This window comes from Mesoplodon bidens, assembly GCF_964165515.1.
Source record: "Mesoplodon bidens genome assembly, chromosome: 11".
NCBI lineage: Eukaryota > Metazoa > Chordata > Mammalia > Artiodactyla > Ziphiidae > Mesoplodon > Mesoplodon bidens.
The window spans coordinates 41,182,765-41,209,008 of NC_138167.1; the positions used below are offsets into that span (position 1 = coordinate 41,182,765).

General features: G+C 54.4%; 2 protein-coding genes across 5 annotated transcripts; one reads left to right on the top strand and one right to left on the bottom strand.

Moving 5' to 3' along the window:
• Positions 1 to 25: 25 nt before the first annotated feature.
• On the bottom strand, positions 26 to 3,012 carry TSPAN31 (tetraspanin 31). Of its 2 annotated transcripts, XM_081250125.1 has the most exons (6): positions 2,767 to 3,012; positions 2,054 to 2,221; positions 1,702 to 1,782; positions 1,244 to 1,375; positions 811 to 924; positions 26 to 710 (listed from the first exon to the last, which is right to left on the bottom strand). In XM_081250125.1, exons 1-6 carry the CDS (start codon positions 2,827 to 2,829, stop codon positions 636 to 638), a joined length of 633 nt encoding a protein of 210 aa, XP_081106251.1. In that variant the 5' UTR covers positions 2,830 to 3,012; the 3' UTR covers positions 26 to 635. The 2 variants fall into 2 exon arrangements, with proteins under 2 accessions (XP_081106251.1, XP_081106252.1); XM_081250126.1 differs by lacking the exons at positions 1,702 to 1,782; positions 2,054 to 2,221 and having other exon boundaries at positions 27 to 710; positions 2,767 to 3,008.
• A 2,632-nt stretch (positions 3,013 to 5,644) lies between these two features.
• On the top strand, positions 5,645 to 21,102 carry AGAP2 (ArfGAP with GTPase domain, ankyrin repeat and PH domain 2). 3 transcript variants are annotated; one of them, XM_081248562.1, is made up of 19 exons: positions 9,486 to 10,752; positions 12,430 to 12,488; positions 13,120 to 13,207; positions 13,394 to 13,479; positions 13,627 to 13,774; positions 14,813 to 14,947; positions 15,278 to 15,387; positions 15,816 to 15,974; positions 16,136 to 16,222; positions 16,306 to 16,410; positions 16,848 to 17,010; positions 17,194 to 17,313; positions 18,047 to 18,175; positions 19,136 to 19,195; positions 19,427 to 19,575; positions 19,677 to 19,767; positions 19,884 to 20,106; positions 20,235 to 20,490; positions 20,669 to 21,102. In XM_081248562.1, the coding sequence occupies exons 1-19, from the start codon at positions 9,582 to 9,584 to the stop codon at positions 20,909 to 20,911; spliced, it is 3,582 nt and encodes a 1,193-aa protein (XP_081104688.1). In that variant the 5' UTR covers positions 9,486 to 9,581; the 3' UTR covers positions 20,912 to 21,102. The 3 variants fall into 3 exon arrangements, with proteins under 3 accessions (XP_081104687.1, XP_081104688.1, XP_081104689.1); XM_081248561.1 differs by lacking the exons at positions 9,486 to 10,752; positions 19,136 to 19,195 and adding an exon at positions 5,645 to 5,898; XM_081248563.1 differs by lacking the exon at positions 19,136 to 19,195.
• The last annotated feature ends 5,142 nt before the right edge of the window (positions 21,103 to 26,244 follow it).

Genomic DNA, 26,244 nt, shown 5'->3' on the forward strand with positions numbered 1-26,244 from the left:
TTTTTTTTTTTTTTTTAATGTTTCTTTCTCTGGTTGGCTTTGCCGTTTGGGGATTTGAAAAAACCATCTGGAAGATGGAACTTCCCTGCACATTCTCCTTAGGTCACAGGGCCTACATAGTCAGTGGAGCCCCTCAGCTAACTAAAGAGAAGAAAAGGCACTTACGTTGCTTCTTTGATTATGGAGTTTAAATGGTTTTTATTTTTATATTCACTGAACTTCCCCAAACCGAGTCCTGCTTATTACAAGAGTGCTTGGTTTTCTCTCTGGATCTGTCCCTGATTTACTCTTGGAGCAAAGATGTGTTGAGATGGTCTAGTATGTGGAAGGGAGAAGAGGGGAAACAGCCAGGAATGACTCCAACCCCCATCCCATTTCATGCACTGCCAGGAGCTTCCCATATCCACTTAGGGAGAAGAGGAAGGAAGGTTTTCTTTTATTCCTTATAATCTTGCTCCCAACAAAACATGTCAAGGCATAAAGCCTAGCTATTCAATCATCTTTAGGGAGCATGGCAAAGGGCCTTTCCTTTTTCTCAAACAAAAAGGGCTATAGACCCCAGGTTTTCCCTAAGGGAGGAAGAAAAAGCTTAGGGAAAGCAGACAGCAGGAGAGAAGTCAGAAGGGTCCAAAGTCTCATAGAAAGGCACTGGGGTTGGCTCGAGGATCCTTCTGATTCCGAAATCTCATTGCTAGCCAAACACCAAGGATCTGTAGAAGCAAAGGGAAAGAGATAAGCACCAATTCTGAATCTCTGGGGCTAAGACTTAGAGATGTAGAGAAAGGACATAAGGGAACTAGAGAATGTTACCTCTGTAAAGCTAAAGAAGAGTCCAACACCCCCCAGGATTTTCAGGGCTTCATCTGAATGCTTAAGAAACTTTTCTCCACACATCTGGCACGTGGGGCTCCGGCTCTTGCAGATCTGAGGATAAAACACACGTATGTGTGTTCAGAGGATGCAGAATTGCTACAGTGCTCTATCGTAATATCTATGGTGAATGACCCTAGAAATTATCTTCCAGTTCCTGATCAGTACCCTACAGACTGGAATCTCACTTGGCTAATTCTCTAGTCTCTGTATCCACCCCGCCACTCCTACCAGCACACAGCCCCAATACAAGTGAGCTACTAGAGAGAGGCAATCACATTCAAACTCAAATCTGCCAGTTTGGGCATTGGCCTTACCCAGTGTCTGTCCATTCCCGCCCCGGCACCCTGCACCCTTTCCCACACCAACTCACTGCAGTGCAGAAAGCATAATCTTGTTGGTCCAGGGTTGTGAGGTTGAACAAGCCACAGCAATCAAAACTTCTTTCCAGTTCATCCCGGGTCTTGTTGCTCATGACCCACCAAGAAGCATTGATGACATCTGTCTGGAGGGTATAGGCAGAAGGAAATTATTTGCTGCTAACCTTAAGAATCCCTACATCCTGATCCCAGTTCAAGTGCCTCCGTTTCCCTGTTTGAGTGAAGGGAGTTAACATCCTTCAGAAGCAAGGGTGCAGACACAATGATAACTATCCACTTCCTCTGGATCATCCTCATGGACAATAAGCCAGACATCCCAGAGGAAGCAAATGGCTCAAGATTCTGGAAGTAGTGGACCTAAGAATGACCTTTGGGGCCAGGCTGAGAGTAAGGAGTTAGTTAAAGATTAGAGGGGGAAAAAAATCAAGTACTTGAAAGGGCACCCTCTTACCTGTTTGCTTAGGTTAATAGCCAGACATGAGCAAGAGACTCCAAACTGGAAGACGAAGACCAAACCAAGGATGATCATGTACTGAGAGGAAGAGTTATGGAAAAAAAAAAAAAGTCCTAGATTCTTTTATGTTCCACCTATAATAACTATCTGATCTAGTCATAGAACTTATAAAATTATGTCAGTTGAAAACAATAAAATCATCAGCTTCTGTTTCATAGAGTATGGTGTAAGGGAGGGCAAAGAGACATATCCTCAAGATCCCTGAGGTCTCCTATCCTTGTCACTAATTTCCTAGCTGACTCGGCCCTCCCAAGAGCCCCAGTGCCCCCATCACTTCAGGTCAGGATACAAAGAACAGCAGTACTTGGTGGTGGTTGACAGCACCCACCAGTCCAGCCACTGCGATGAGAAGAAGGAAGACTCCCACAGCAATGACTCCTCCGATGATGTGGATGCTGGACACCAGACCCAGGCCCTTAGCCCAAGCAGCCACTCCAATGAGCAACAAGCCTACCAGCTATGGGAAACAGAGCAGGATACATCTCAAAGAATTCTAGTGTGCACCACAGCCAAAGGCCATGGCGGGGGGCGGGGGCGGGGCCCGGGGGTTGGACAAAAAAGGAGAACTGAGTTTTGTGTGAATGAGGGAGAGGAGGTGCTACTATCAGGACCGGGAGCATCCCTGGGCGTTCCTCCCTTCAGAGGTCAGAACGGCTGGGATAGAGGTGGGAGGTGGCAGGGATAGTAGAGTCTATGAATATAAAATGGAACATTTCGCTTCATCCATCACTTCTATTTGGGAGAAACTTAAGTTCACAAGAGGGAGGGCTGGGCCTTTATGCCCACAGCCTTCAGTTCATTACCCTCACCCCCAGACAAACCCTCTGATCACCGGAAGTCTCCCCTCATCCCACGGAAGTCCCCAGGAATTCCCTCTTCGCCGGAAGTTCCCGGGAATCTTCCCGGAATCCCCAGTACACCCCTCTCCCCATGGGAAGTACCCTAGAGATTCTCCCTGCTCGCTTTTCCGCCCTGAAGCTTCCCCCACCTCCAAAACCTCACCATGTAGACTACGTTGAGCGCGCACAGCGCATTCTTGGAGCAGGCAAAGCCTCCGCAAACCATCTCCCCGGCTTTGGGGACCCAAGTGGTCCCAAGGACTTGGGGGGAGGGTCGTGGGTACCGTCTTCTTGGACCCCGACAGCTTCTGTCTCTTTAAATCGAGTCCAGCCAAACCCAATCCTCTGCGCCTGCACCGTCCCACCCCTGCCTTTGCATTGGCGAAACTCGGGGCTAATCCAGAACGTCGATGGCCTGAATGCCAATCAATCTGCACTGCGTCACTGAACCGCCTGCCGGCCCCTCCTTTAGGTTCTTTATTGGATGAAACTTAAAACTGGGGGCAGGGCTTCCAGAGATTCTCAAAGTGACCAGAGCCTAAACTTCAAAACCCCGGATTGAAAACAGAGCTTTCTGTGGTGGCAGCTGGAAGAGGTCTTATCCAAGGGAGGAGGCTCTAGAGAAACTCCGGTGAAGAGAGAGAAGATGCCGGTGAAGAGAGAGAAGGTGCCGCTTCGCGGGCCGGGTTAAAGGGCTCCTCCCCTCAAGGGAGTGCGCTCCCGCCCCTTTCCCCTTCTCCTGCAGTGACCTCATGATGACGCCCTCGTTCGCTGCTATTGCGTCACACGCTGGAACACCCAGAGAAGCAAAATATTGAGCTATTTACCCCGGCTACAGAGGCCCCGGGTTGGGCACAGCGACACCTAGCAAATACATATTTGCAAGTGCGTCCACTGGTACACATAGTCTGTTCCATATCCCCTCCTAACGGGGTGTGAACATGCTAGAAATTCAATATGAAAAACAGTAGCCTCGGACCGGCGCATTCCTGTATGTGACAAAGCCACAGGTACAGACATGAGTGTGCTGGAGTCTTCAGAGTACATGCCTGATCCTGGGCGCGTAAAAAAAAAAAAAGACAAAGGGAGGGGTCTGGAATATGCATAAATATGAGGGGAAGGAGGAGTCTTCACATGTTCACTAGGCGCGGCCATAGTGGTTGATCAATATTTTTTTATTATTAAATAAGTGCTTTGACACACGGCCTTCTTCGTGGGGATGGGAAAGGGCATAGTTCCTCTTTCCCCCAAGAGAAAGAGGCAGTCATAGTAGGAACACAAATGAAAAACCTCCCTTCAAACCCACAGAATGATTTACATTTGTACGTACTTAGATTCTATGACTGCGTAAGTGGCATCATCTTACCGCTAGAGTCAGACTGCATGGGTTCCAACTTTGCCACTTACTAGCTGTGTAACCTTGGCCAGTTACTTAAGCTTTGGCCTGTGCCTGTTTCCTCATCTGTAAAATGGGGATAAATAACAATACACCTGGAATAAAGACACAGACCTACTAGAGAATGGACTTGAGGATATGGGGAGGGGGAAGGGTAAGCTGTGACAAAGTGAAAGAGCGGCATGGACATATATACACTACCAAACGTAAGGTAGATAGCTAGTGGGAAGCAGCCGCATAGCACAGGGAGATCAGCTTGGTGCTTTGTGACCGCCTGGAGGGGTGGGATAGGGAGGGTGGGAGGGAGACGCAAAAGGGAGGGGATATGGGAACATATGTATATGTATAACTGATTAAATTTGTAAAAAAAAAAAATCTAAGAAAAAATAAAATAAAATAAAATTAAATTAAATTAAAAAAATAACAATACACCTACCTCTTGGGTTGTTGTGAAAATTGAATGAGTTAATATATGTATATAGAATGCTTAGAGCAGTACCTGGCACATAGTAAACACTCATTGTTAGTTATTATTGTTCAGGCTATTTTACAGTTTCCCGTGGGTAATCCTAACCCTAATTCTCATCTCCAACTACACATTAATATATTAAAATCCCCTATCCTTCACAAAGTAGTATCAGTTAGATAGGCAGGAGAAGAGGCATTTGGCAGGGCCAGAAAGGTTTGAGTCCTGAAACAAAATGATTACACCAAACTATCCACTATTTCCCCCCTCACCCACCCCTGCATCTTCATTCTGTCCTTCAATTCCTCATCCACCCTCTTCTCTTTCAGGTCCTAAATCAAGGGCAAGACAGTGGAATTAGGGATAAGGGGAACTGGTTGGCAAGCATCTTAGTTGGGTGGTGTAGTGAAAAGGGTATCAGAACTATAATCAGAAGACCTAGATCGGTATCCTTGTGTCACCTCTTGCTGGCCCCTCTGAGCTTCAGTTTCCTTTTCTGCAGAATAGGGATAAAAATCCTACCCCTTGGGCCTGTCATGAAGTCTATATGTGTGAAAGTGTGTTGTAAACTATTAAGTGTTATAGATGAGTTAATTATTATGAAACTAATTGAACATGGTGCCTGGTGGTTTTGTCTGGTTATAGGTTACTGTCCTCCATAACCTGTTCTCCCTTTACCTACTTGGCCCTTTAAAGCAGGAGGTGGTTGCAGTGGGGAAGCCGACTAAGGAAGGGTTACATTGCAAGATGTAAGTATGTGAACTCTTTGGATGTGTGGAGTAGGTGGGGAGTACAACTGTAAGCTGGAATGCAGGGCATTAAAGGTGCCAGACCGGGTGTGTATGGATTCCTGAGAGAGTTTGAGACTAAACACAAACCTGTAGGTCATCAAGAGTTTGGGATTGCACCTGGGACCTGGTGTGCCACATTCTCCCAGCACCACCACCCATCTTAATTAGCCACCTCCCACAGGAGGCCCTGGGATGCTTGTTAAGGTCTCTCCATCCACCTGGCTGGGGAATCGTAGCAGGGACTGGCTGGCAGAGCTGATAGGCCAACGCTAGAGGGGGTGGGTGGTGTAGGAGGTAGTGCCGACCCAGGCTGTGGGTTTGAAACTCACCAGTCAGGAAGTGAAGTCGACAGACGGAAGGGCAGGCAGGGGAGGGGAGTTCTGGGGCACAGCAGAGGAGGCCTTCTGGGGTTTGGGGGCTGCGGGGCCATGGGCTTCAGGGCCAGAGGTTGCTGTTAGCCCAGCAAGACAGATCTGGGCAACATGAATGCCCAGAGGCAGTTGGCTGTAGCTGCAGTGAGAGCAGAAGTCAGACGACATGAGGTGACCAGGCAGGCTCTAAGCCGCCTCAGGAAGCTGGCAGAGAGGGTGAGCGACCCTGAACTTCGGGACACCATTCAGGCCTCAGTGGACCGCGTACGAGGTAAGAGAAGGATTAGCTCCCAACTTGGGTGTATTGGGGACCAGCAGGGGCATATAAGGGCTTGCTGGATCATACAGAACTTCCCAATCAGCCACTTTCTAGTCCCCAAGGTGGAGCTGGAACTCGGGGGGAAGAATACATTTGGAAAGAATGGAAAAAGACATGGGAGGTATCATTCTTCCTCCTTCCCCAACTCTGATCCTTCTCCCGGGGGATCAAAATACAGGTCACTGCTGAGCTGACCTTGGCAATGGAGAAGTGGGTGAGCATGGGGAAGACAGGCTGTGACAGACCCATGGTAGACTTGGACCCTGCCTGGGGAGTCCGGGGCAGGAAGCAGTTTGGGGCAGGAGGTTCTGGGACTGGATAATGTGGTCATTCCCAGGACCCATGAAGGATCAGTGACCTCTTGTTCTCCAGCTGTAGAGAGAACACACACACACACACACACACACACACACACACACACACACCACAACAGATTGAAATACACCACGCAGAGTATCTCAGGCTCCCAGACACACACTAACGCTCGCACAACATGCTCTGCACAGCCGAAGTGCCAAGACGTTCCCAGTACTCTCCTCGTCCCCTCTCCTCCCCGTGCTCTGTCCTGTCTGCCCCCACACACACCTTCCGCCCTAGTCCTTAGTGCCATTAGAGCAAGTGATGACAACACAGGGAGGAAGTGCTGCTATGGCAACACCATCCGCCACATCCTCCTGCCCACCCCAGCCTTCAATCCTGTGGTGGGGCCCTGGCAGGAACAGCTTCTTTCTATCCACAAGGCCCCACCACTAAGGAACTGGTGGAACTGGAGGTCATCTCTGGTCCGGTGTCATCTAATTTGCCCCGAAGCTGCAAAGAGCCAATAGAAGCCGGCTACTTTGCTCATGAAAGGTGTCTGGGAGAAGCACATCCTCCATCACATCCTGGTCTCTTCCAGCCTCTCCATTCTTAGCTGCTTACCTGGGGGGTGGGGTGGGGGGATGGGCAAGATACTGTTCTCTCCATCAAGGATACCTCCTGCCAGACCCCTCTGATAATAGGGGCCATCAGAGCATAACTTGGGGAAGAATGAGTTTGGTTCAGGTTCCTAAGGGAACAGTCTGATTCCCTTCTCATTTCCTTTCTTCCAGTAGTGCCCCTCTCACCTCCTGTCCCCCACCATTTGCCAAGAACTATAGCTGATACCTTCCCTACAGCTGTTGGAAAGGCAGACCTAGCGGGGAGTGGCCCCATGGAGCCTCCTAGGGAGGAACTCCAAGCTCCACCCCAGTAGGAAAAGAAAAGGGTGGGGGAGGAAAGAGGTTTAGCCAGGTAGAGGAACTCAGTTTAGCTCTGGAGAGGAGGGAGTGAGGAGGGGTGGAGGCTGAACTCTCTGAGAAGACCACTCTTCATAAGTGATTTTTGTTCCACTCTAAGAGTCAGTATTCTGTTCCCATTGAACTTAAAGGAAAACTGAGGCCACCAAAGGAAGGAAGGAGAATTAAGCCAGAATCAGCAAATCTTCACCTCTTTCAGAAAAGGCTGCTGAAGGGTCTTCTGTTTTGGGGATGGTGTCATCCTGACGTTGCGATGGGAGGCGGGCTCTGGGGGGGGGATGCTGACCTCGGGACAGGTCCGCGGAGGGATAGGGTACGGGTCTCAGGGAGAATAAAGGGCACCCAGCATCCTGGTACTGCCCCCCCTTACCCCCTACCAGGCCGAGCATGCCGCTGGCTTCAGCCTCCAAGAGCCACCCACGGCAGCACTTATTATAGTCTCCGCTACGTCAGGAGGGTGGGACGCCAAATTAGGGGAACGCTGAGACTCCCCGAGTCCCAGGGAGGGGTCTCCAAGGCTGAGAGGAGGCCTCCCTCGACGCCTGCCCCGCAACTGCCGGTCTCAGCCTCTGTCCCCCATCGGCCTACCCCCTTCAACCTTCTCCCTGGGCTGGAGGACAGTAAGCCTTCAACTCCAAGGTCCCTAAATGGGTGTAGGACACAGAGCAGACGTTTTCCATTCTTTCTGTCTGTCTCCTCTTTAACCTTCTAAAAAGCCCCACCCCGAAAACCTCCAGAGATTGAATGGAAACCCAGAAGAGGCCTGTACCCTCTGCCTCAACTGAGGGCGATCTTTATATTCGGGGCGATAAATACCCCACACGTGGGTAACCAGGTGTGAAGGTGGTGCCTCCATTAACCCCAAATCCCCTGGCGGGTGCCCCCACCCACCATACACACCGATCCTCCTCTCTGCTTATCCCCGCTGTTTCTGAGGCACTCTTGGAGCTACGGTTGCTATGGAGACCGGATGAATTTTGGTATGGGGGGTGGTGTCAGCCTGTAGACGTATTCCTTCTCCTTCCACCCCGAGCTGGAGTCTTTTGACTCACTTTTCGGCCTGTGTTCCTCGACTCCGCAGATCTTTCCCCTCCTGAGGCACCCCCTCCTTCCACCCACCCTGCTAAGTTCCATGTTTGTCCCCATCCCCAGGGAACAATTTCCAAGTTCACTTTGGGACAGTTAGGCTCAAGACAGCCCAGTCAATGCACCGCGTATGGAGGGTGGGGGTGGGCGAGGGGGCTGGGTCATGGGGAAAGGGACTCGTGCAAGTACCTGGGAGAAACAAGGGGTCCTGGGAAAGGGATTTCAGGGCTCCCCACTTTCCCACATCAGCTTCCCCAGAGCTGGCAGTGAACCCGCATTTGCTCCGTTTTCTCTGAGGATCGTCCACCCATACACCGATCTTTACTCTCGCGCCTAAATGTCATACCCAACAGTAGCGCTCCCTGACCGGGGTGTGCTAGGGGAGGGTGCTGGAGTGTTGGAGTAGGTGAGTCCAAGTTCCAGGAAATCCAGCCCAGGATTTGGGAGAGAAATCCAGTCCTGGATTTTGCACCGCCTTCGCAGACAGCCGTGCTGGGGGAGAGAAGGTGCGGGGGGAGATAGAGTGGGGAGGGGGGGCCGGGGGCCGCCTCCTCCTCACTGTGAGGGGAGCGCCCGGACACAGCGCGCATCCGGACCAAGCCGAGCCCCGGCGAGCCCCCCAGACCCTGCGCCCGGATTTCACGCCCCTCCTCTCCTAGACCTCAGACCCGTGGGTGCCCACCCCCTCCGGCTTCCCTCCTTCCTCCCCCGCCGGCGCCTGTATCTCCATCCCCAGCATCCTCCCCGCGCCCCTGCGAATCCCCCGCACGACCAGCCCCATTAGCTTCCCACCCTCCTTAAGACCCCCTCTCCGACCCCCCATCCGCGGCCCCTGCCCCTTGAGTCCCCATCCCCCCCGCCTCCCCCGCACCGGTTCTTCTCCCTAGCCTCGGGTTCCTCTTTTCTGCCCCCTTTTCCTCCCTCTCCCCTCTTTGCCCCTCTACAGTCCTCCCCGCCCTCCCCCGCCCATCTCAGCGCCGCCACCCAGGCCGGGGTGCGGGGTCCGGCGCGCCTCCCTGGAGCAGCACCAAGGTCCCGGGGCTCCAAAGGGGTGGGGGGGCAGGGCGGGGAGCATGGGGAGGGGGCGCCCCGTGTGATGGGAGGGGGGCGCAAGCGGAGGCGGCGGCGGCGGCGGCGACAGCGGAGCCGGGCCGGGGGCTCAGTGGGGTCCGGGGGCTGGGGGCAGCGAGCAGGGCGGCCCCATGGCCGGGCCCCCCTGAGGCATTTCGGGGGAGTCCCCTCCCCTCCCCAGCTCGGGGGTCTCGGGGCCCCATGAGCCGGGGCGCGGGCGCGCTTCAGCGCCGGACAACGACCTACCTCATCTCGCTGACCCTGGTCAAGCTTGAGTCGGTGCCTCCGCCGCCGCCTTCTCCGTCTGCGGCCGCAGCTGGTGCCCCGGGGACCAGAGGTACCGAGACCGGGGATCCTGGTAGCCCCCGAGGCGCGGAGGAGCCGGGCAAGAAGCGGCACGAGCGTCTCTTCCACCGGCAGGATGCGCTGTGGATCAGCACGAGCAGCGCGGGCGCCGGGGGCGCCGAGCCCCCAGCCCTGTCCCCGGCTCCGGCCAGTCCGGCCCGCCCCGTCTCCCCGGCTCCCGGCCGCCGCCTCTCCCTCTGGGCCGCCCCTCCCGGGCCCCCACTCTCCGGGGGGTTGAGTCCCGACCCCAAGCCCGGGGGCGCCCCCACCTCCTCCCGGCGCCCCCTGCTCAGCAGCCCGAGCTGGGGGGGTCCGGAACCCGAAGGCCGGGCGGGCGGCGTCGTCCCCGGTTCTTCCTCCCCGCACCCCGGCACCGGCAGCCGGAGGCTCAAGGTGGCGCCTCCTCCGCCGGCTCCCAAGCCTTGCAAGACCGTGACCACCAGTGGCGCCAAAGCCGGCGGGGGCAAGGGCGCCGGTAGCCGCCTGTCATGGCCCGAAAGCGAGGGCAAGCCCAGGGTCAAGGGGTCAAAGAGCAGCACCGGGACTGGAGCTTCTGCCGCTGCTGCTGCTGTCACCGCCGCCGCCGCCGGGGGAGGGGGAGCGGTAGCCACGACCGCCGGTGGGGTCGGGGCTGGGCCCGGAGCCCGAGGGAAGTTGTCCCCTCGGAAAGGCAAGAGTAAGACTTTGGACAACAGTGACTTGCACCCGGGACCGCCTGCTGGCTCTCCTCCTCCGCTAACCGTCCCAGCAACCCTGGCTCCAGCCGCTGCTGTCACCGCCGCCTCCGCGCTGCCCACTGGGCCTGCACCTCCAATCACTCTGGAACCTCCAGCTCCGGGGCTGAAACGGGGCCGGGAGGGGGGCCGAGCATCCACTCGAGATCGCAAGATGCTCAAGTTTATCAGCGGCATCTTTACCAAGAGCACAGGGGGGCCTCCTGGCTCCGGACCTCCTCCCGGACCCCCGGTCCTGTCTTCTGGCAGCGGGTCTAGGGAGCTGCTGGGTGCAGAGCTCCGCGCTTCCCCTAGTGAGTAGGACCAGGGCCTGAGAACAGCGAGGGGAGGGCACCTGAAATGCTCAGCTTGGGGTGGGGGAGCGGTGTGCAGGACTGATTTAGAGAAGCTTCTTTCTTGGGTGGGTGGACGAACCAGGCTCAATTCTCTGCCAAGGACTGGGGCAAAGGATAAGAGGTCCTGGAGAGGGGTGAGTAGGCATTGCGGGACATGAGAGAAGGCTTGATTTCAGAGGGACTCAGAAAGCCTCAGAGCTTTCTGGGAAAATAATGCCCTTGGTCAGCGTGGCTGTAGGAAATTGCTCCCAGAGAAGCCCCAGACCCCACTTCCAGCCTCAGCTGGACTCTGGGAGATGGAAACTGGGCTTTGCCTTGCCCAGAGGAACGCTGAAGGTGAAAGGGATGAGGAAGCCTCAGTTTCTCCTGAGCACTTGGGGTAGGTGGCATGAGCGTGACCTTGCAGGCAGCTCCTCGCCAGGGACAGGTCTTTTCCTGGGCTGCGAGCAGGCTGGTGAGGCAGCAGGGAGGCAGTGGGTTTCTTTCCAGGCAGTGAAGGCCACCTGGGCAGTACGGGAGCACGTGGGGGCTGGAACGTGCTGCATACTTGAATGTGAAGGGAGAGGGGCTGATAGGAAGCCTCACTTCCCCCACTGCCCACCCCGGCCCCCTAGCAGCATTGAAACCCTCAGGGGACCGACCAGGAGTGACTCAGGGGGGTGGAACTGCTGCAAAGGCAATTCTTACCCCTGGAGACTTGGGAGAGGGTGCGGAGAAAGTAGTGTCTTTTTGCGGGGAGCGGGGGTGTCTTTATTTATTTATTTTCTGGAAGAGAGAGGCGAGGGCGTCTTGGTTCAGCTCACACTCCCGGGAGAGGAGGCGGGTCCGAGAGCGCGGGCGGCCCCCGGGGTTTGGCTCTGGTGCGGGTGGGAGCAGATGGCTCCGGATCCCAGAGTTCCCGCCGCAGCTGCGGCGCCCCGGGAACGTCCGGCTAGTGTCAGGCGCGGGGGCTGGACCCGGCGGGCGGAAGGAGCATCCTTCCCTCCCCCGTGTCCCCCATCCCTCCCCAGGCCTGTGGCTTCTCTTGGCCAGGGAGTGGAGCCCTTCCCCACCGTTCTCTTGGAGGGTGCTTGTGGGAAGGGTATGGGAGAGGGAGGTATAGAAAAAATCCAAGCTCCATTCCTTGGGCTGTGGGGAGGGGCCAGGGCCACCGTGCCGTTGACCTTGAAAAGGGGAAAGAATATCCTCACCTCAGTTTCTGTCCTGTGAAATGGAGATTGAGGAAGACCCACTCCCTTCTATGTCCCAGCGCCTCTTCCTGAGATCTACCCTGAGAATCTGTCAGGCCGGTGGGGAGGACACCTTTTCTCCTTCCAGAGGGAAGAACCCGCCACAGTCAGACCCTTGGTCCCTCGGTCTGGAGCAGGGACCCACGTTTGGGGATGTGCTTTAAGGGAGATGCCAACTGAAGTATTTTTGTCTTGCTGGCTCCGTTGCTAAGCAACCACAGAGCGGCAGCAACAGCTGTGGGGAGAGCGGCTAGGATGGGAGGACTGGTGACCACTCTCAAACCTAGGCTTTCCACACAGCTCTCCAGCCCAGGCTGGGCAGCTACAAAACGAGGAGGGCTAGCTGAGCGTTGGGAGCCCTCCTTGGCCTGGAGCATCCCCTCTTACAACTCCTTTTCCTTTACAGAAGCTGTGGTCAATAGCCAGGAATGGACTTTGAGCCGCTCCATTCCTGAACTGCGCCTGGTAGGTAACCCCGTCCCCTTGTCTGTATGAAGATTGACCTCCCCACCCCCACCCCACTGAACTCTCAACTCTCTCTCCTTCACCTCTTCCCTTCCCTCTCTGTGAGAATGGGGAATAGTTTTCCAGTTCTCCTGAGATTCTACCTTCATGGCACCTTCCTGGGACTTGATACATCCGCACAACCTTTTCTTCTATAGTCTCCCTTCTTCCTGCTTTGTCCATGGTCCTCTTCCAGGCTTCTCATTTCTGACATCTCCCCTCTAGCCCTGCACGTTCTGTTGCCTAGAATTGGGTACAATTTTCCAACTAGTGCCTAGAGCTGTGACATGCCCCCCACCAGACATGCATCTAGTATGCTTCCTAAACAACGCAACACCAAAAAAAAAAAAAAAAAGGTACTGAGTTGTTGACATTCTTCAGCTTGTTGTACACTTCCAGCTTGAGATCATTTCTTACACATGCATGGCCTGATCCTCCCAAGTGCTTTCTCCTGACTGTCAGCCAGGCCCTGTAGGACCCTGCTTGGATGATTTAACACTGCCAGTCCCTTTGAGTTCTCTGGAGTGTCCAGGCTCAATTATCCTCCTTCCTCTTAATTCCTGCAATCTCTGTTCTACAACCTTGTCCTCAGGGTGTGCTGGGTGATGCCAGGAGTGGGAAGTCATCGCTCATCCACCGATTCCTGACCGGTTCATACCAGGTGCTGGAGAAGACAGAGAGTGAGTTCTCAGGAGCCATAGTAAGCTAAGGATTGGGGTCAGGGATCCAGGCAGTGTGATCAATGACTACGCAGGTATGGAGACCAGAGGGAAGAATTAGGCCAGAATAGCTAAAGTACAAGGAGAATGGGGAGGTTTGGTGACTGTGACCTCTGACCTCCTACCACATCCAACTCTTCTGGACAGGTGAGCAGCACAAGAAAGAAATGTTAGTGGATGGACAGACTCATCTGGTGTTGATCCGAGAGGAAGCTGGGGCACCTGATACCAAGGTGAGGGATGAGATGATGGGGTAGGCAGGTGGGCTGGGGTCAGCACTAGCCAAAGGAGAGGGCTCTGGTTTCCCAGGTCTCCTTGGGAATAGCATCCAGAGGAGTGGACCTGTCTGACCATCCATTTGCTCCCTCACGCTCCGCAAGTTCTCAGGCTGGGCAGATGCTGTGATCTTCGTCTTCAGCCTGGAGGATGAGAACAGTTTCCAGGCCGTGAGCCGTCTTCATGGGCAGCTGAGCTCCCTTCGGGGGGAGGGACGAGGAGGCCTGGCCCTGGCATTGGTGGGGACACAAGGTAAGGAGGGGCTGGGGAGGTGCTGCTTTCAGGGGAGTTCCTACTGGGTATCACCCAACATAGGTGAGAGCTTGATAATGTGTGGACGCGGCTACTTGGACTTCAGTAACCCTCTGGAAGGAGCCTGGTCTCCAAATAACTTCAGTAACCCTCTGGAAGGAGCCTGGTCTCCAAATAAGAGAGTCGTTAAACCAAACATAAACTTACCAAGGTCTGAGAGAGAAAAGAGGACTCTCCAGGATGGAAGGGACAGCTACAGTGGCGGTCCTCATTCCTCTGAGATGTCACCTACCTTGTGTTTCTCACGCTGCCATTTCCTGATGCCACCACCATGGTAAATACAGAAAATCTCAGGCCCTAGTGTGGCTAGAAAGCCTTCTGCATCTTCCCCTTGCTACAGCTGGGTCAGGCTGACACTTTCCAAAGGAACTTATCTAAAACCAAAGAGAAGACACAAATGAAATGATGGAGAAAACACAGAGAGGGCCACCGGGCCATCTTTTCCAGCAGAGCCAGGAAAAGCTTCTCCAGTACCCACCTGTATGAAGCCAGCAGGACTTTCTGTCTGGATGCCTATCTTGCAGGTGGCTGCTTCCACCTGTCGCTTGCCTCCTGCTTTCTTGCTGCAGATGAACAGTCCACCTGTTATCTGTGGACATTCAACCTCTTCCTGGTTCATATGCCAGGTGTCCTCCCACTCAGCTCAGGGTTCATTGAATTTGCAAGTCTGGGTGACTGTCACTCATGAGTCTCAGCCATTTCAGACCTTATCAGGACGTTCCATTCACCTCTGGAGTATTCTTTGAAGACAGTCACACAGAGCTAACCCACCCTACTCATGCTGCAGCTGGGCATGTGAGCTGGGTTCAGCATTCACAAAAGGCTTATATGCTCCCATTGCACTGGGTCATAGGAGGGATATTCTCTCATACCCTGTCCTAGTGGTCCCAGTCTAGGACTAGAGCCCAAGAGAAAAGAAAGCAGCAAAGTGGGGATGGGGCCCCCTCATCCAGTCCTCCCCCTTTCATATCCCCTTAGACCGGATCAGTGCTTCCTCCCCTCGGGTTGTGGGCGACGCTCGTGCCAGGGCTCTGTGTGCCGATATGAAGCGCTGCAGCTACTATGAGACTTGTGCAACCTATGGGCTCAATGTGGACCGGGTCTTCCAAGAGGGTGAGTGTGGTGATCCCCACATATGTGGGAATCAGGGAGCTGGGGACTAGGATATTCTTAGAGGTCACACATCCAGGCCTCTCTGTGAGTGACAGGAAATTAACCTGCGTAGGAGGGAGGAGGGACCAGGGAGGTCAGAGAAGGTTTGCTTCATAGCCACAGGTCCTTCTGGGCAGGAGGAGCTGGCTAGGCTACAGGTGGCATGAAGGCCACAGTGACAAGGAAGTTGGGACCTATGTTATCTCCTGGGGAGTCCTCAAAGCTGGGCAACGAAGGGTGGTCTTGGGTATCTACCCTGCTCATTCCTCCTTCTCCGCCCCCTCCCCTCAGTGGCCCAGAAGGTGGTGACCTTGCGCAAACAGCAACAGCTTCTGGCTGCCTGCAAGTCCCTGCCCAGCTCCCCAAGCCACTCAGCTGCTTCCACTCCTGTAGCTGGGCAGGTGAGTTGGGGTTTCAGGGTCCACAGAGGGGCTGGTAGGAATCAGAGGAAGGGCTGGTGATCCAAGGACAGGTACAGAGAACCCAAGGAGGTTGCGGGGGGCAGATGGAAATGGCAGTGATAGCATTTGTAGAAAGTGCATTGGACTGGAAATCAACCAGGTTTGAAACACCATTTGCAGCGTCCTTGAGCAACTCACCTAAACGTCCCAAGGTTGTCAGGAAAATTGTATGGCATAATACTTGTGAAGTCAACCTTTGCAAAATCTAAAGCACTGTGACAATGCTAGTGAGGAGTTTTATTATTAATGAGAATACAAATAAATGGTGATGAGATGAAGGAATATCTCAAATTCCTCAGAACTAGATGTAACTGTAGCTTGGTTGGGGGGGGCATCTCAACTGTTCTGACCCCTCCATCTGCCTGCAGGCTAGTAACGGGGGCCACACTAGCGATTACTCTTCTTCCCTCCCATCCTCACCCAATGTTGGTCACCGGGAGCTCCGAGCTGAGGCAGCTGCCGTGGCTGGACTGAGCACCCCAGGGTCCCTGCACCGGGCAGCCAAGCGCAGGACCAGCCTTTTTGCGGTATTGGACATTCTAACCTCCTATCATCCTGTCCTCTGTTACCTGCCCATCTTCCCTCATCCCTAGACCTCTCTGTTGGGCCCTTGTTTATCTGTCTTCCCTGTCCTTCTGTCAGCATATCCCTCTATCCACCCTCTAACTGATGCCAGTAACCATTCCAGAATCGTCGGGGCAGTGACTCTGAGAAGCGGAGCTTGGACAGTCGGGGAGAGACGACGGGGAGTGGGCGAGCCATCCCCATCAAACAGGTGGGTGGCCCAGGGACCGGGGGCAGGCTGGGGGTAGGTGCTCTTAACTGGTTTTCCCCCATATGCCTCTTTCCATTCTCCAGAGCTTCCTACTAAAGCGAAGTGGCAACTCCTTGAACAAAGAATGGAAGAAGAAATATGTGACCCTGTCCAGTAATGGCTTCCTACTCTACCATCCCAGCATTAATGTGAGTGCTAGAGACTGGCTGGGCCACACTGGCTGGCCTTGGATGCACTTCTAGCTCTCCCAGTCTGTGCCTCTGACAAACACCAACATCGGTTCTGGGAAGCGCTAGTCCTATTCTTTTCAGTTTAGCAAACATCTGTTAGACACCTACCATGTGCCCATGCAGGAGATGGAAATGTAAATACATCTCCCTAGGACTTGCAGTCCAGTGGGAGAAAATGGAGGTAGGACCTCCACCTGGCCTGCCATCCGAGGATGCTTTCTGGAGGAGACAGTGCTGGACCCAGTCTGTTGGGCTCATCCCCTAGAGCTCATCCCAACCCAGTCCGCTCCTAGAACCCCCTCTCCAGCCCTTCTCTAGCCGATATTATTGGCTGCTTCCCAGCACCACTGAGGACCCCAACCTTCCCTATACTCTCAACCCCTATACTGCTGTAGGATTACATCCACAGTACCCATGGCAAGGAGATGGACTTGCTACGAACAACAGTCAAAGTCCCCGGCAAGCGGCCGCCACGGGCCATCTCTGCTTTTGGCCCCTCAGCCAGCATCAATGGGCTGGTGAAGGACATGAGCACTGTCCAGATGGGGGAAGGCCCTGGTGAGTGGGGCTGATGACAAAGGGGCAGGAGAGGGGCCAGGGCTAGGAAAAGGAGGGTTGGTAGGGAAGAAGGGAATGGGACTGGTTAAGCAGGAAGGTTGGTGATGAAGAGGGACCATGTAAGGAATGGGGCCCAGAGACTGAGTAGCTCACTGAGGATTTATCTTCTTCCCCTTCTGACAGAAGCCACCACTCCTACCCCAAGCCCGAGCCCCAGCCCCAGTTCCCTGCAGCCACCACCAGACCAGACATCTAAGCACCTGCTGAAGCCAGACCGGAATTTGGCCCGAGCCCTCAGCACTGGTCAGTGAGGACTCACCCTCCATCCACTGTCTTCCAGATCCAGATGGGATGCAGTGGGAAGTGAAACTGGGGTGGGAGCTTGGAGGCTGAATGCATGTGCGGACACCTTGAGCATCAACTGGGTGCCCAGGCACCCAGCTCAGTCCTACCGTGTTTAGCATAATGGCTAAGACAACTGGGTTCTAGAGCTAAGCTGCCTGAACTTGAACTTGAATCCTGGCTTGCCACTTGGGCAAGTTACTTGACCTCTCCACACCTCAGTTTCCTCATCCGTAAGAGGGAGATAATAGTTTCTACCTCAGACAGTTGCTTTGAGGCTTATACTGAGAACATTGTGCAGCACATAGCCAGCCATCAATGTTTGCAATGTTTGGAAATATGTATTTTTTTAAAATAGCAAGTAACATTGTAACAAATGGTCCTCACAACAACTTTGTCGGGTCAAGATTATTATCCCCATTTTAGGGATGAAGAAACTGAGGCTCAGAAGATTAAGTGACTTGCTCAAGGTCTCAAGGCCAGTAAGTGGCAGAGCCAGGATCTGAGTACAAGTCTGACTCTAAACCACTCATCTGCCCTCCTCCCCAGGAATGATCAAGGGGGACCTCCTAGAGAGGGTTGGCTGAGGAGGGGGACCCTAAAATGCCAAGTCTAGTTCAGGGGAGACAGGCTATGGAGAAATCAGGAAATCTATGGAGGGGGCAGCTGAGGCAGCTGTGTCCCCCTCCCTAAGACTGTACCCCATCTGGAGACCTGAGCCCCCTGAGTCGGGAACCCCCTCCTTCTCCCATGGTGAAGAAGCAGAGGAGGAAAAAGTTGACAACACCATCTAAAACTGAAGGCTCGGCTGGGCAGGCTGAAGGTGAGGCCCTGGTGGGCAGTTCTACTCCCACCCTGGACCCTCACCCCTAAACCCCAGATCCCTGACCTCACTCCTGCAGGAGGAGGAAAAGTGCCTGAGCTGAGTGCTTGACTCTGATTACCACTCTGCACATTATTTAGTGAAAAATGGATGGATGCCCCTCAGCCCCGTCCTTCCTCCCATTCCCCAGCCAATGCTTTTTACCCCAGTAGTCCCCAGCCCCTTCTCAGTGACCCCGCCCCCGTCTGCAGCTCCTGCTCCCCCTCCTAATGACCCTCTCATTCCTGTTGCTGCCCTCAACTCTGCTTGTCACCCCAGCCCCTGCTCCCAGAAGGCCCCATGACCCCCAGGGACTCAGCTCCTGACCTCTGTGTCCCCCATTGACCCCCAGGGACTCAGCCCCTGACCTCTGTGTCCCCCACGACTCCTTAGCTCCTGGGCTCTGACCACCCAGTTCCTGTTCTCAGTAACTTCCTGTGATTGCCAAGCTCCCCCAACAGCCTTTGACTACAGTGGTTCCCATTCCCGCCCCTAGTGACCCCCCCCACATCCTTGAGACTCCTCCTGAACCCCAGGGACCCCTCACCCCAGGCCTGTGAACTCCTGTCCCCTTTCCCCGTGTTCACTCAGATGCTGGCCATCCCTTCCCCTCCCAGAGACCCGGCTCCTCACTGGTCATGATAACCAGTCCCCACCGCCCCTGCTCTCTGCCGGGTGCTCAGACCCGGGTTCCAGATCTGCCTACTCTCATGGCTCTTGGCTTCCGCTCTACTCTGCTCCGGGGCCACTGACTTTAGTTCTGCTTTCTCTCCCCATCTGTCTGTCCTGCTTTGTCTCTGGAACTGTCTGTCACTATCTCTCTCTCCATCTCTCCTTCTGCCTCTCTTTTTCTCCTTTCTTCGTCTCTTTCTCTCTTCTGCTCTTCATTCTGTCTCTATCTCCTTCGCTTCGGGAAACCAGCCAAGCGCAAAATGTGGAAACTAAAATCCTTTGGTAGTTTAAGAAATATTTATAAAGCAGGTAACAAGCGGGGAGCTGGGTGGGGCGCTCAGCTGGGGTGCAGAGGGGCGGGGGTGCTCCTGCCTTCCCCTGCATGTGCTCGGGCTTCCTGCTCTCCCCCACCCTCTGCTTCCCCAATGACTCTGCCCCACTCCCAGGGGCTTGGGATGGATATCAGGGAGGAAGGGTTTGGGGAAGGCAGCTCCTGTTTGAATTCTGTCCCTCCTGACCCCATCCCATCCCCCCACCCAGAGGAAAACTTCGAGTTCCTGATCGTGTCCAGCACGGGTCAGACGTGGCACTTTGAGGCAGCCAGTTTTGAGGAGCGGGACGCCTGGGTTCAGGCCATCGAAAGTCAGATCCTAGCCAGTCTGCAATGCTGTGAGAGCAGCAAGGTCAAGGTAATGGGTCGGGGGTCGGGCGTAGAGCAGAGGTGAGTGTCTGAGGAGTCCGGATAAGGGCTCAGAGGGAGAGTCAGTACTAACCCCAACCCTTCCTGCAGCTGCGCACAGATAGCCAAAGCGAAGCCGTGGCCATCCAGGCGATCCGGAACGCCAAGGGGAACTCTATCTGCGTGGACTGCGGGGCCCCCAGTGAGCGCAAGGGAGCAGTGGAGGGACCTGGGAGGGAGTGTGGTTCGCTGGAATTGATGAATGCTGGGGTGCCCGTGCTGCTCGGCCAGGAGCTGACCCCTGCATTCCGTCCCCAGACCCCACGTGGGCCAGCTTGAACTTGGGCGCACTCATCTGCATCGAGTGTTCTGGCATTCACCGGAACCTGGGCACACACCTGTCCCGCGTTCGCTCGCTCGACTTGGACGACTGGCCTCGGGAGCTGACCCTGGTGCTGACAGCCATTGGCAACGACATGGCCAATCGCGTGTGGGAGAGTGACACGCGGGGCCGTGCCAAACCCACGCGGGACTCTTCGCGGTACGCGTGCAGGAGAGGGGTAGGGGAGACTTAGGGTGTGCGGCTCCCGAGAGGGTCCCCTGGGTAGGGAGCAGAGGTCCTGGGTGCGGGGTCCCTAGAGCCCTTCCCGTTGATCCCTGGTCCTGCAGGGAGGAGCGTGAGTCATGGATTCGCGCCAAGTACGAGCAGCTGCTGTTCCTGGCGCCGCTGGGCACTTCCGAGGAGCCGCTGGGCTGCCAGCTGTGGGCCGCGGTGCAGGCCCAGGACGTGGCCGCCGTTCTCCTGCTTCTGGCCCATGCGCGACACGGGCCGCTCGACACCAGCCCAGAGGACCCGCAGCTTCGCTCCCCACTTCACCTGGCGGCCGAGCTCGCCCACGTCGTCATCACGCAACTGCTGCTATGGGTACGTGAGCGGGGAGATGGTTAAGGGGTCTCTGAGGGCTCCGTCTGGCAAACAGCCAGGCGCGGGAGAGCCCGAGGGCCCCAGAGGGACCCTGGAAGTGGGCCTGCGATCCCGGGGAGCCGGCGGGCGGGGATTGGCCCCGGGGACGCTCCGTAACGCGGCCGTCTCCGCCCTTTAGTACGGCGCCGACGTGTCCGCCCGCGACGCGCAGGGCCGCACGGCGCTGTTCTACGCCCGCCAGGCTGGCAGCCAGCTGTGCGCCGACATCCTTCTCCAGCACGGCTGCCCGGGTGAGGGCGGCAGCACAGCCACCACCCCCAGCGCGGCCACCACCCCCAGCATTACCGCCACGCCCAGCCCCCGTCGCCGGAGCAGCGCCGCCAGCGTGGGCCGAGCCGACGCCCCCGTCGCGCTGGTATAGTTGCGCCGCCGGAGAGACACCCCCTACCCCACCACGGGCCGGGCACGACCACACTGGGTGGACCGCTGGACAGATGCACCCACTCACCTCTCCAATCCGCACCCCGTCCCATGGGAGCACTTCTTACCACCCCACCCCCCCAAGAGGGCACAGCCCCCACGCCTCCCAGAAGACACAAACTCACCTCCCTCTCCCCAACGAGGCATGGAGACCCCATCTTGACACGCCCCCCTCCACTGTTTGCACACTCGGATTGCTCTGGGTCTACCCTCTGGGTGTTGGCGGGAGGGGACGCCCCCATCGCGGTCCCTGCTTCCTGGCTGTTTGGATGTGCCCGCTCGCGCCCCCTAGGGGTGGGGGAAAAGACCCAGTCCTGCCTGTGCTCGACAGTACCACGGCGCGCGAGCACTTACCCAGGCTGGCTCCTGGGGCGACGCCACGCCACAGGGAGGGGTTAATAAGTGGGAGGGCTAGCCCTGGGACTTGGGGCCAGTAAGGGGGACCCTACCCCTTCCATGCTAATCTCACTGCCCAGTGAAGGGGGAAGGGCAGCGAGGGGCAGGACCCCTGCTGCCCATGGGGGTAGGGGGTCCCCAACCCTTTCCGTGAAAGGGACCATGAGGAGTGGAAATCAGGACGTTCCCCCCACATCCACCCATGGATGGAAGCTAGAGGGTCGGGGGAGCCTAAAGCCTGGGTCCCTCCTCACTACCATCTCGGGAGGGAGAAGGGATGGAGCAGGAGCGGGCTAAGGGGGACTTGGGAGGGGTCTTGTAATTTATTGCTTTGTTCCCCAACAAGGGGGCGGGGGCGGGCAGGGCTTGGGGAGGGCGTTTCAGGGTAGGGGAAGCCAAGGGTGGGCAGAGGGTGGGGTGGGGTGGGGTGCTCTCGGGTTGTGAGTGTCTGTGACCGTGACTGCGTACCTGTGACTGTGCAGCGCCCGTGGTGATCTGGGGTAGGCGGCACCCCTACAATGGGACCCCTCCCCCACTGTTCTTCCTGTCCAGCCCCTCCCTTCCACTGGAGCAGCTCCAGACCCAGCCCTCAACCCCAGGATCCCTCCCAGCCAGGGTTAAGAGGATGTGAGGTGGCTGGGAAGGTCTCCAGGCCCCCTGTCTCATCCCCGGAAAGGGGGTGCTGGGGTTAATTTACCTGGCCCAGCCCCGCCTTCCTCAGTCAACCTAGCCCTTGGGCCGTCTGTGTCAGTGGTTTCCGGTATTTTTTTTTTTTTCCTGGCTAAAATATTTTGCAAAGGACCAGGTAACGGGGGAGAGGAGAGGGGCGGGGGCAGGGGGGGAATACCCCCCCATCTCCTCCAAGGCAGGTGGTGTGAATCTTCTTCAACAGCAATTAAAGAGGAAGTGATTTTGTCTAGGGGGTGAGCTGCTGGTCTGTTCTTGAAGAGTTGGGTCAGGGAATGGCCTTGGTCAAGGTGGGGAATTGGAGGTGGGAGAGGGCCAGGGAGGGTGCCTCCTGCTGGGGTTGGTGGCAGCGCAGTATCCAAGGGCGCGGAGGCAGTAGCTCAGATGCTCCATCATGTACAGCAGTTCCGGGTTCATGTAGTGGAAGGAGACAGGAAGGTCAGGGCAACAGTGGGGACCCAGGGAGCAGAGAAGTCACTGACTCCCAAGATGACTCCTGTTTTGGGAAGGAGTTGGGATGTGGAGCTTAGAGAAGAGGACAGGGGAGGGGGGCTGCTTGGAGGGGTGAGAAGATAGAGTAGCTTTGGTTAAGAGCAGGAACTTTGGAGTCAGATCTGATTTTGACACCAGTACCTCCACTTCATAGTTAGGTGATCTTGGGCAGGTTACCTTGGTGGCATCTGTTTATTTGTAATCTGAACAATATCTGTTCAGAGGGCACCTGGTAGGGGCTCCAGCATCAGTCCTGGAGGACTGCCCCAGGCCAGCCTACCCACTTTGAGCACCTGGTACCAGAAGTAGAGCTTTATTGTAGGGGTCCCTCTCCTGGCAGGGAGGGAAGGGATGGAAGGTCTCCCAATCACAGATGTCCCTGGTGTCACAAACTCCATGTTCAGCTGAGGCAGACATTTGCCGACCCCCACGTCATGCACAGGACTGCAAGGACACAGCAGCCTGAGGCCAGCGCAGCCGCCAAGAGCTGCAGCATCTCGTGGTTCAGCACATAGCCAGTCCTGCTGTTCCTTGAGTGCAGCTGAAAGCGTTTGACCTGGTAGAGGGACCAGCGGGAGGCGGGGGCGGGCAGCGGTGGTCCAGCAGCCTGCACGGGCTGGGCAAAGCCACACACGTGTTGTCAGCTACCTTGACAAACCAGTCTGTGGCCCAGCGTCCTCCGGTAGGGCTGGTTCTGGCCCTCTGCACCCCTCATCCCCATGAGGGACATTCAGTTGCAGGTGCACCACTGAGCTGGTTGCAGGAACAGGCCCAGATCACACTCACATGGGAGGCCCGGGTTCTACAGGGCCCTAGGCTGGGTGACCACCTAGCACAGCACCCTGACCCAGGAAAAGGTGGATTCAGGGTTGCAGGTGCAGTAACAGGTGCAGATGCAGGCATGTGGTCTGGGAAGGCAAAACAAGAGAAAGAGAGGCAAGTAGCAGAGAAGACTCAACTGGAAGACCCAGCCACCCCTCCCCTCTTTCATCAGAGACCCTGGACTCCCCCACTCCATCCCCGCTTTCCTTCTTGGTGGCAAAAGCTCACTCCCTTCCTCAGAAGCTCAAGAGTGTGAGAGACTATGGGGAGGAAACAAGGACCCTGGAGAGAATGAAATGACCTCAGGGAACCACAGGCCAGCGGGAAGTTCCTTTCAGTTCCTACCAGAGAAAGGTGGTCAAGGTGTCAGCACCCCACATCAAATCCCCACACTAAGTACTCCACTGGCTCCTTTTTGTCATGGGCTGCATCTTGGCCTGTGGGAAATGTAAAGGGTGGTCATGGGTGGGGTGACAGAACACTGAGCCCTCCAGACTGTAGCAGAATAGGACTCTAGAAGGGGACTCCCTGGGAGCTGAAGGGGAGCTGCTGCCCCTTAACACCCACGCCATCTTCCCAGCTCCCCTTGGTGTCCCCACCTGGATTCCTGCTGCCATTCGCCATCCCCTCTTCCTCACCCCTTCCTGGTTACCATCTGCCAGACACCCTGCTCCCCTCCTCTTGTGCGCCTTAGCACAGCTGGGAGTTTTACCAGAAGCCAAAGGAAAGTAAAAAGGAATTTATTATTGAAAGTACAATGATTAAATCTAGCGAGGTCTCTAGAACTCTATTTTCTTTATTATTTATTTATTTTTATTTTCTATTGAAGTACAGTTGATTTACAGTGTTGTGTTAGTTTCTGGTAAACAGCAAAGTGATTCAGTTACATATATATTCTTTTTTGTATTCTTTTCCATTATAGTTTATTACAGGATATTGAATATAGTTAGTTCCCTGTGCTATACAGTAGGACCTTGTTGTTTATTTTATTTATAGTGGTTTGTGTCTGTTAATCCCAAACTCCTAATTTATCCCTCCCCCCCAACTTTCTCCTCTGTTAACCATAAGTTTGTTTTCTATGTCTATGAGTCTGTTTCTGTTTTGTAAATAAGTTCATTTGTATCACATTTTAGATACATAAGTGATATCATATGATATTTGTCTTTTTCTGATATATATATATATATATATATATATATATGTATATATCCCACATCTTCTTTATCCATTTATCTGTCAATGGACATTTAGGTTGCTTCCATGTCTTGGCTATTGTAGTGCTGCAGTGAACATTGGGGTACATGTATCTTTTGGAATTAGAGTTTTCTCTGGATATATGCTCAGGAGTGTGAATGCTGGATCACATGGCAACTCTATTTTTAGTTTTTTAAGGAACCTCCATACTGTTTTCCATAGTGGCTGCCCCAAGATGCATTCCCACCAACAGTATAGAAGGGTTCCCTTTTCTCCACACTCTCTCCAGCATTTATTATTTGTAGACTTTTTTTAAATGATGACCATTCTGACCGGTGTGAGATGATACCTTACTCTAGTTTTGATTTGCATTCCTCTAATAATTAGCAATGTTGAGCATCTTTTCATATGCCTATTGGCCATATGTATGTCTTCTTTGGAGAAATGTTTAAGTCTTCTGCCCATTTTTTGATTCAGGTTTTTCTTTTTGTTGTTGTTATTGAGCTGTATGAGCTGTTTGTATATTTTGGAAATTAAGCCCTTGTCGGTCGCCTCATTTGCAAATATTTTCTCCCAGTCCATAGGTTGTCTCTTTGTTTTGTTTATGGTTTCCTTTGCTGTGCAAAGTTTGATTAGGTCCCGTTTATTTTATTTTTGCTTTTATTTCTATTGCCTTGGGAGAATAACCTAAGAAAACATTGCTATGGTTTATGTCAGAGAATGTTTTGCCCGTGTTCTCTTCTAGGAGTTTTATGGTGTAATGTCTTATATTTAAGTCTTTAAGCCATTTTAAGTTTATTTATTTATTTACTATTATTATTATTTTTTTGCGGTACACGGGACTCTCACTGCTGTGGCCTCTCCCGTTGCGGAGCACAGGCTCCGGACGCGCAGGCTCAGCGGCCATGGCTCACAGACCCAGCCACTCCGCGGCATGTGGGATCTTCCCGGACTGGGGCACGAACCCGTGTCCCCTGCACCGGCAGGCGGACTCTCAACCACTGCGCCACCAGGGAAGCCCGAGTTTATTTTTGTGTATGGCGTGAGGGAGTGTTCTAACTTCATTGATTTACATGCAGCTGTCCAGCTTTCCTAATACCACTTCTGAAGAGACTGTCTTTTCTCCATTGTATATTCTTGCCTCCTTTGTCAAAGATTAATTGACCATAGGTGTATGGGTTTATTTCTGGGCTCTCTGTTCTGTTCCACTGATGCATATATCTGTTTTTGTGCCAATACCATGCTGTTTTGATTACTGTAGCTTTGTAATATTGTCTGAAGTCTGGTAGGTTTATGCCTCCAGATTTGTTCTTTTTCCTCAGGATTGCTTTGGCAATTCTCTTATGGTTCCATATACATTTTAGGATTACTTGTTCCAGTTCTGTGAAAAATGTCATGGGTAATTTGATAGGGATTGCATTAAATCTGTAGATTGCTTTGGTAGTATGGCCATTTTAACACTATTAATTCTTCCAATCCAAGAGCTTGAGCGATATTTCCATTTTATTGAATCATCTTCACTTTCCTTTATCAATGTTTTATAGTGCTCAGCATGTTAAGTCTTTCACCTTCTTGGTCAGGTTTATTCCTAAGGTTTTTGTTTTTTTGATATGATCTTAAAAGGGATTGGTTTGTTTTTTTGAGGGGGGGGGTTACGCGGGCCTCTCACTGTTGTGGCCTCTC

Bases quoted from the DNA above. Each gene is read 5' to 3' on its own strand.
- AGAP2 (XM_081248562.1), top strand. From the start codon at position 9,582: ATGAGCCGGGGCGCGGGCGCGCTTCAGCGCCGGACAACGACCTACCTC. The intron at 16,223-16,305 runs GTGGGTGGCCCA...TCCATTCTCCAG, and splicing joins GAGCCATCCCCATCAAACAG to AGCTTCCTACTAAAGCGAAG. The intron at 17,011-17,193 runs GTGAGTGGGGCT...CCCTTCTGACAG, and splicing joins CCAGATGGGGGAAGGCCCTG to AAGCCACCACTCCTACCCCA.
- TSPAN31 (XM_081250125.1), bottom strand. From the start codon at position 2,829: ATGGTTTGCGGAGGCTTTGCCTGCTCCAAGAATGCGCTGTGCGCGCTC. The intron at 2,222-2,766 runs GTGAGGTTTTGG...TGTTTCCCATAG, and splicing joins CGCTCAACGTAGTCTACATG to CTGGTAGGCTTGTTGCTCAT. The intron at 925-1,243 runs GTGAGTTGGTGT...TTTTATCCTCAG, and splicing joins ATTATGCTTTCTGCACTGCA to ATCTGCAAGAGCCGGAGCCC.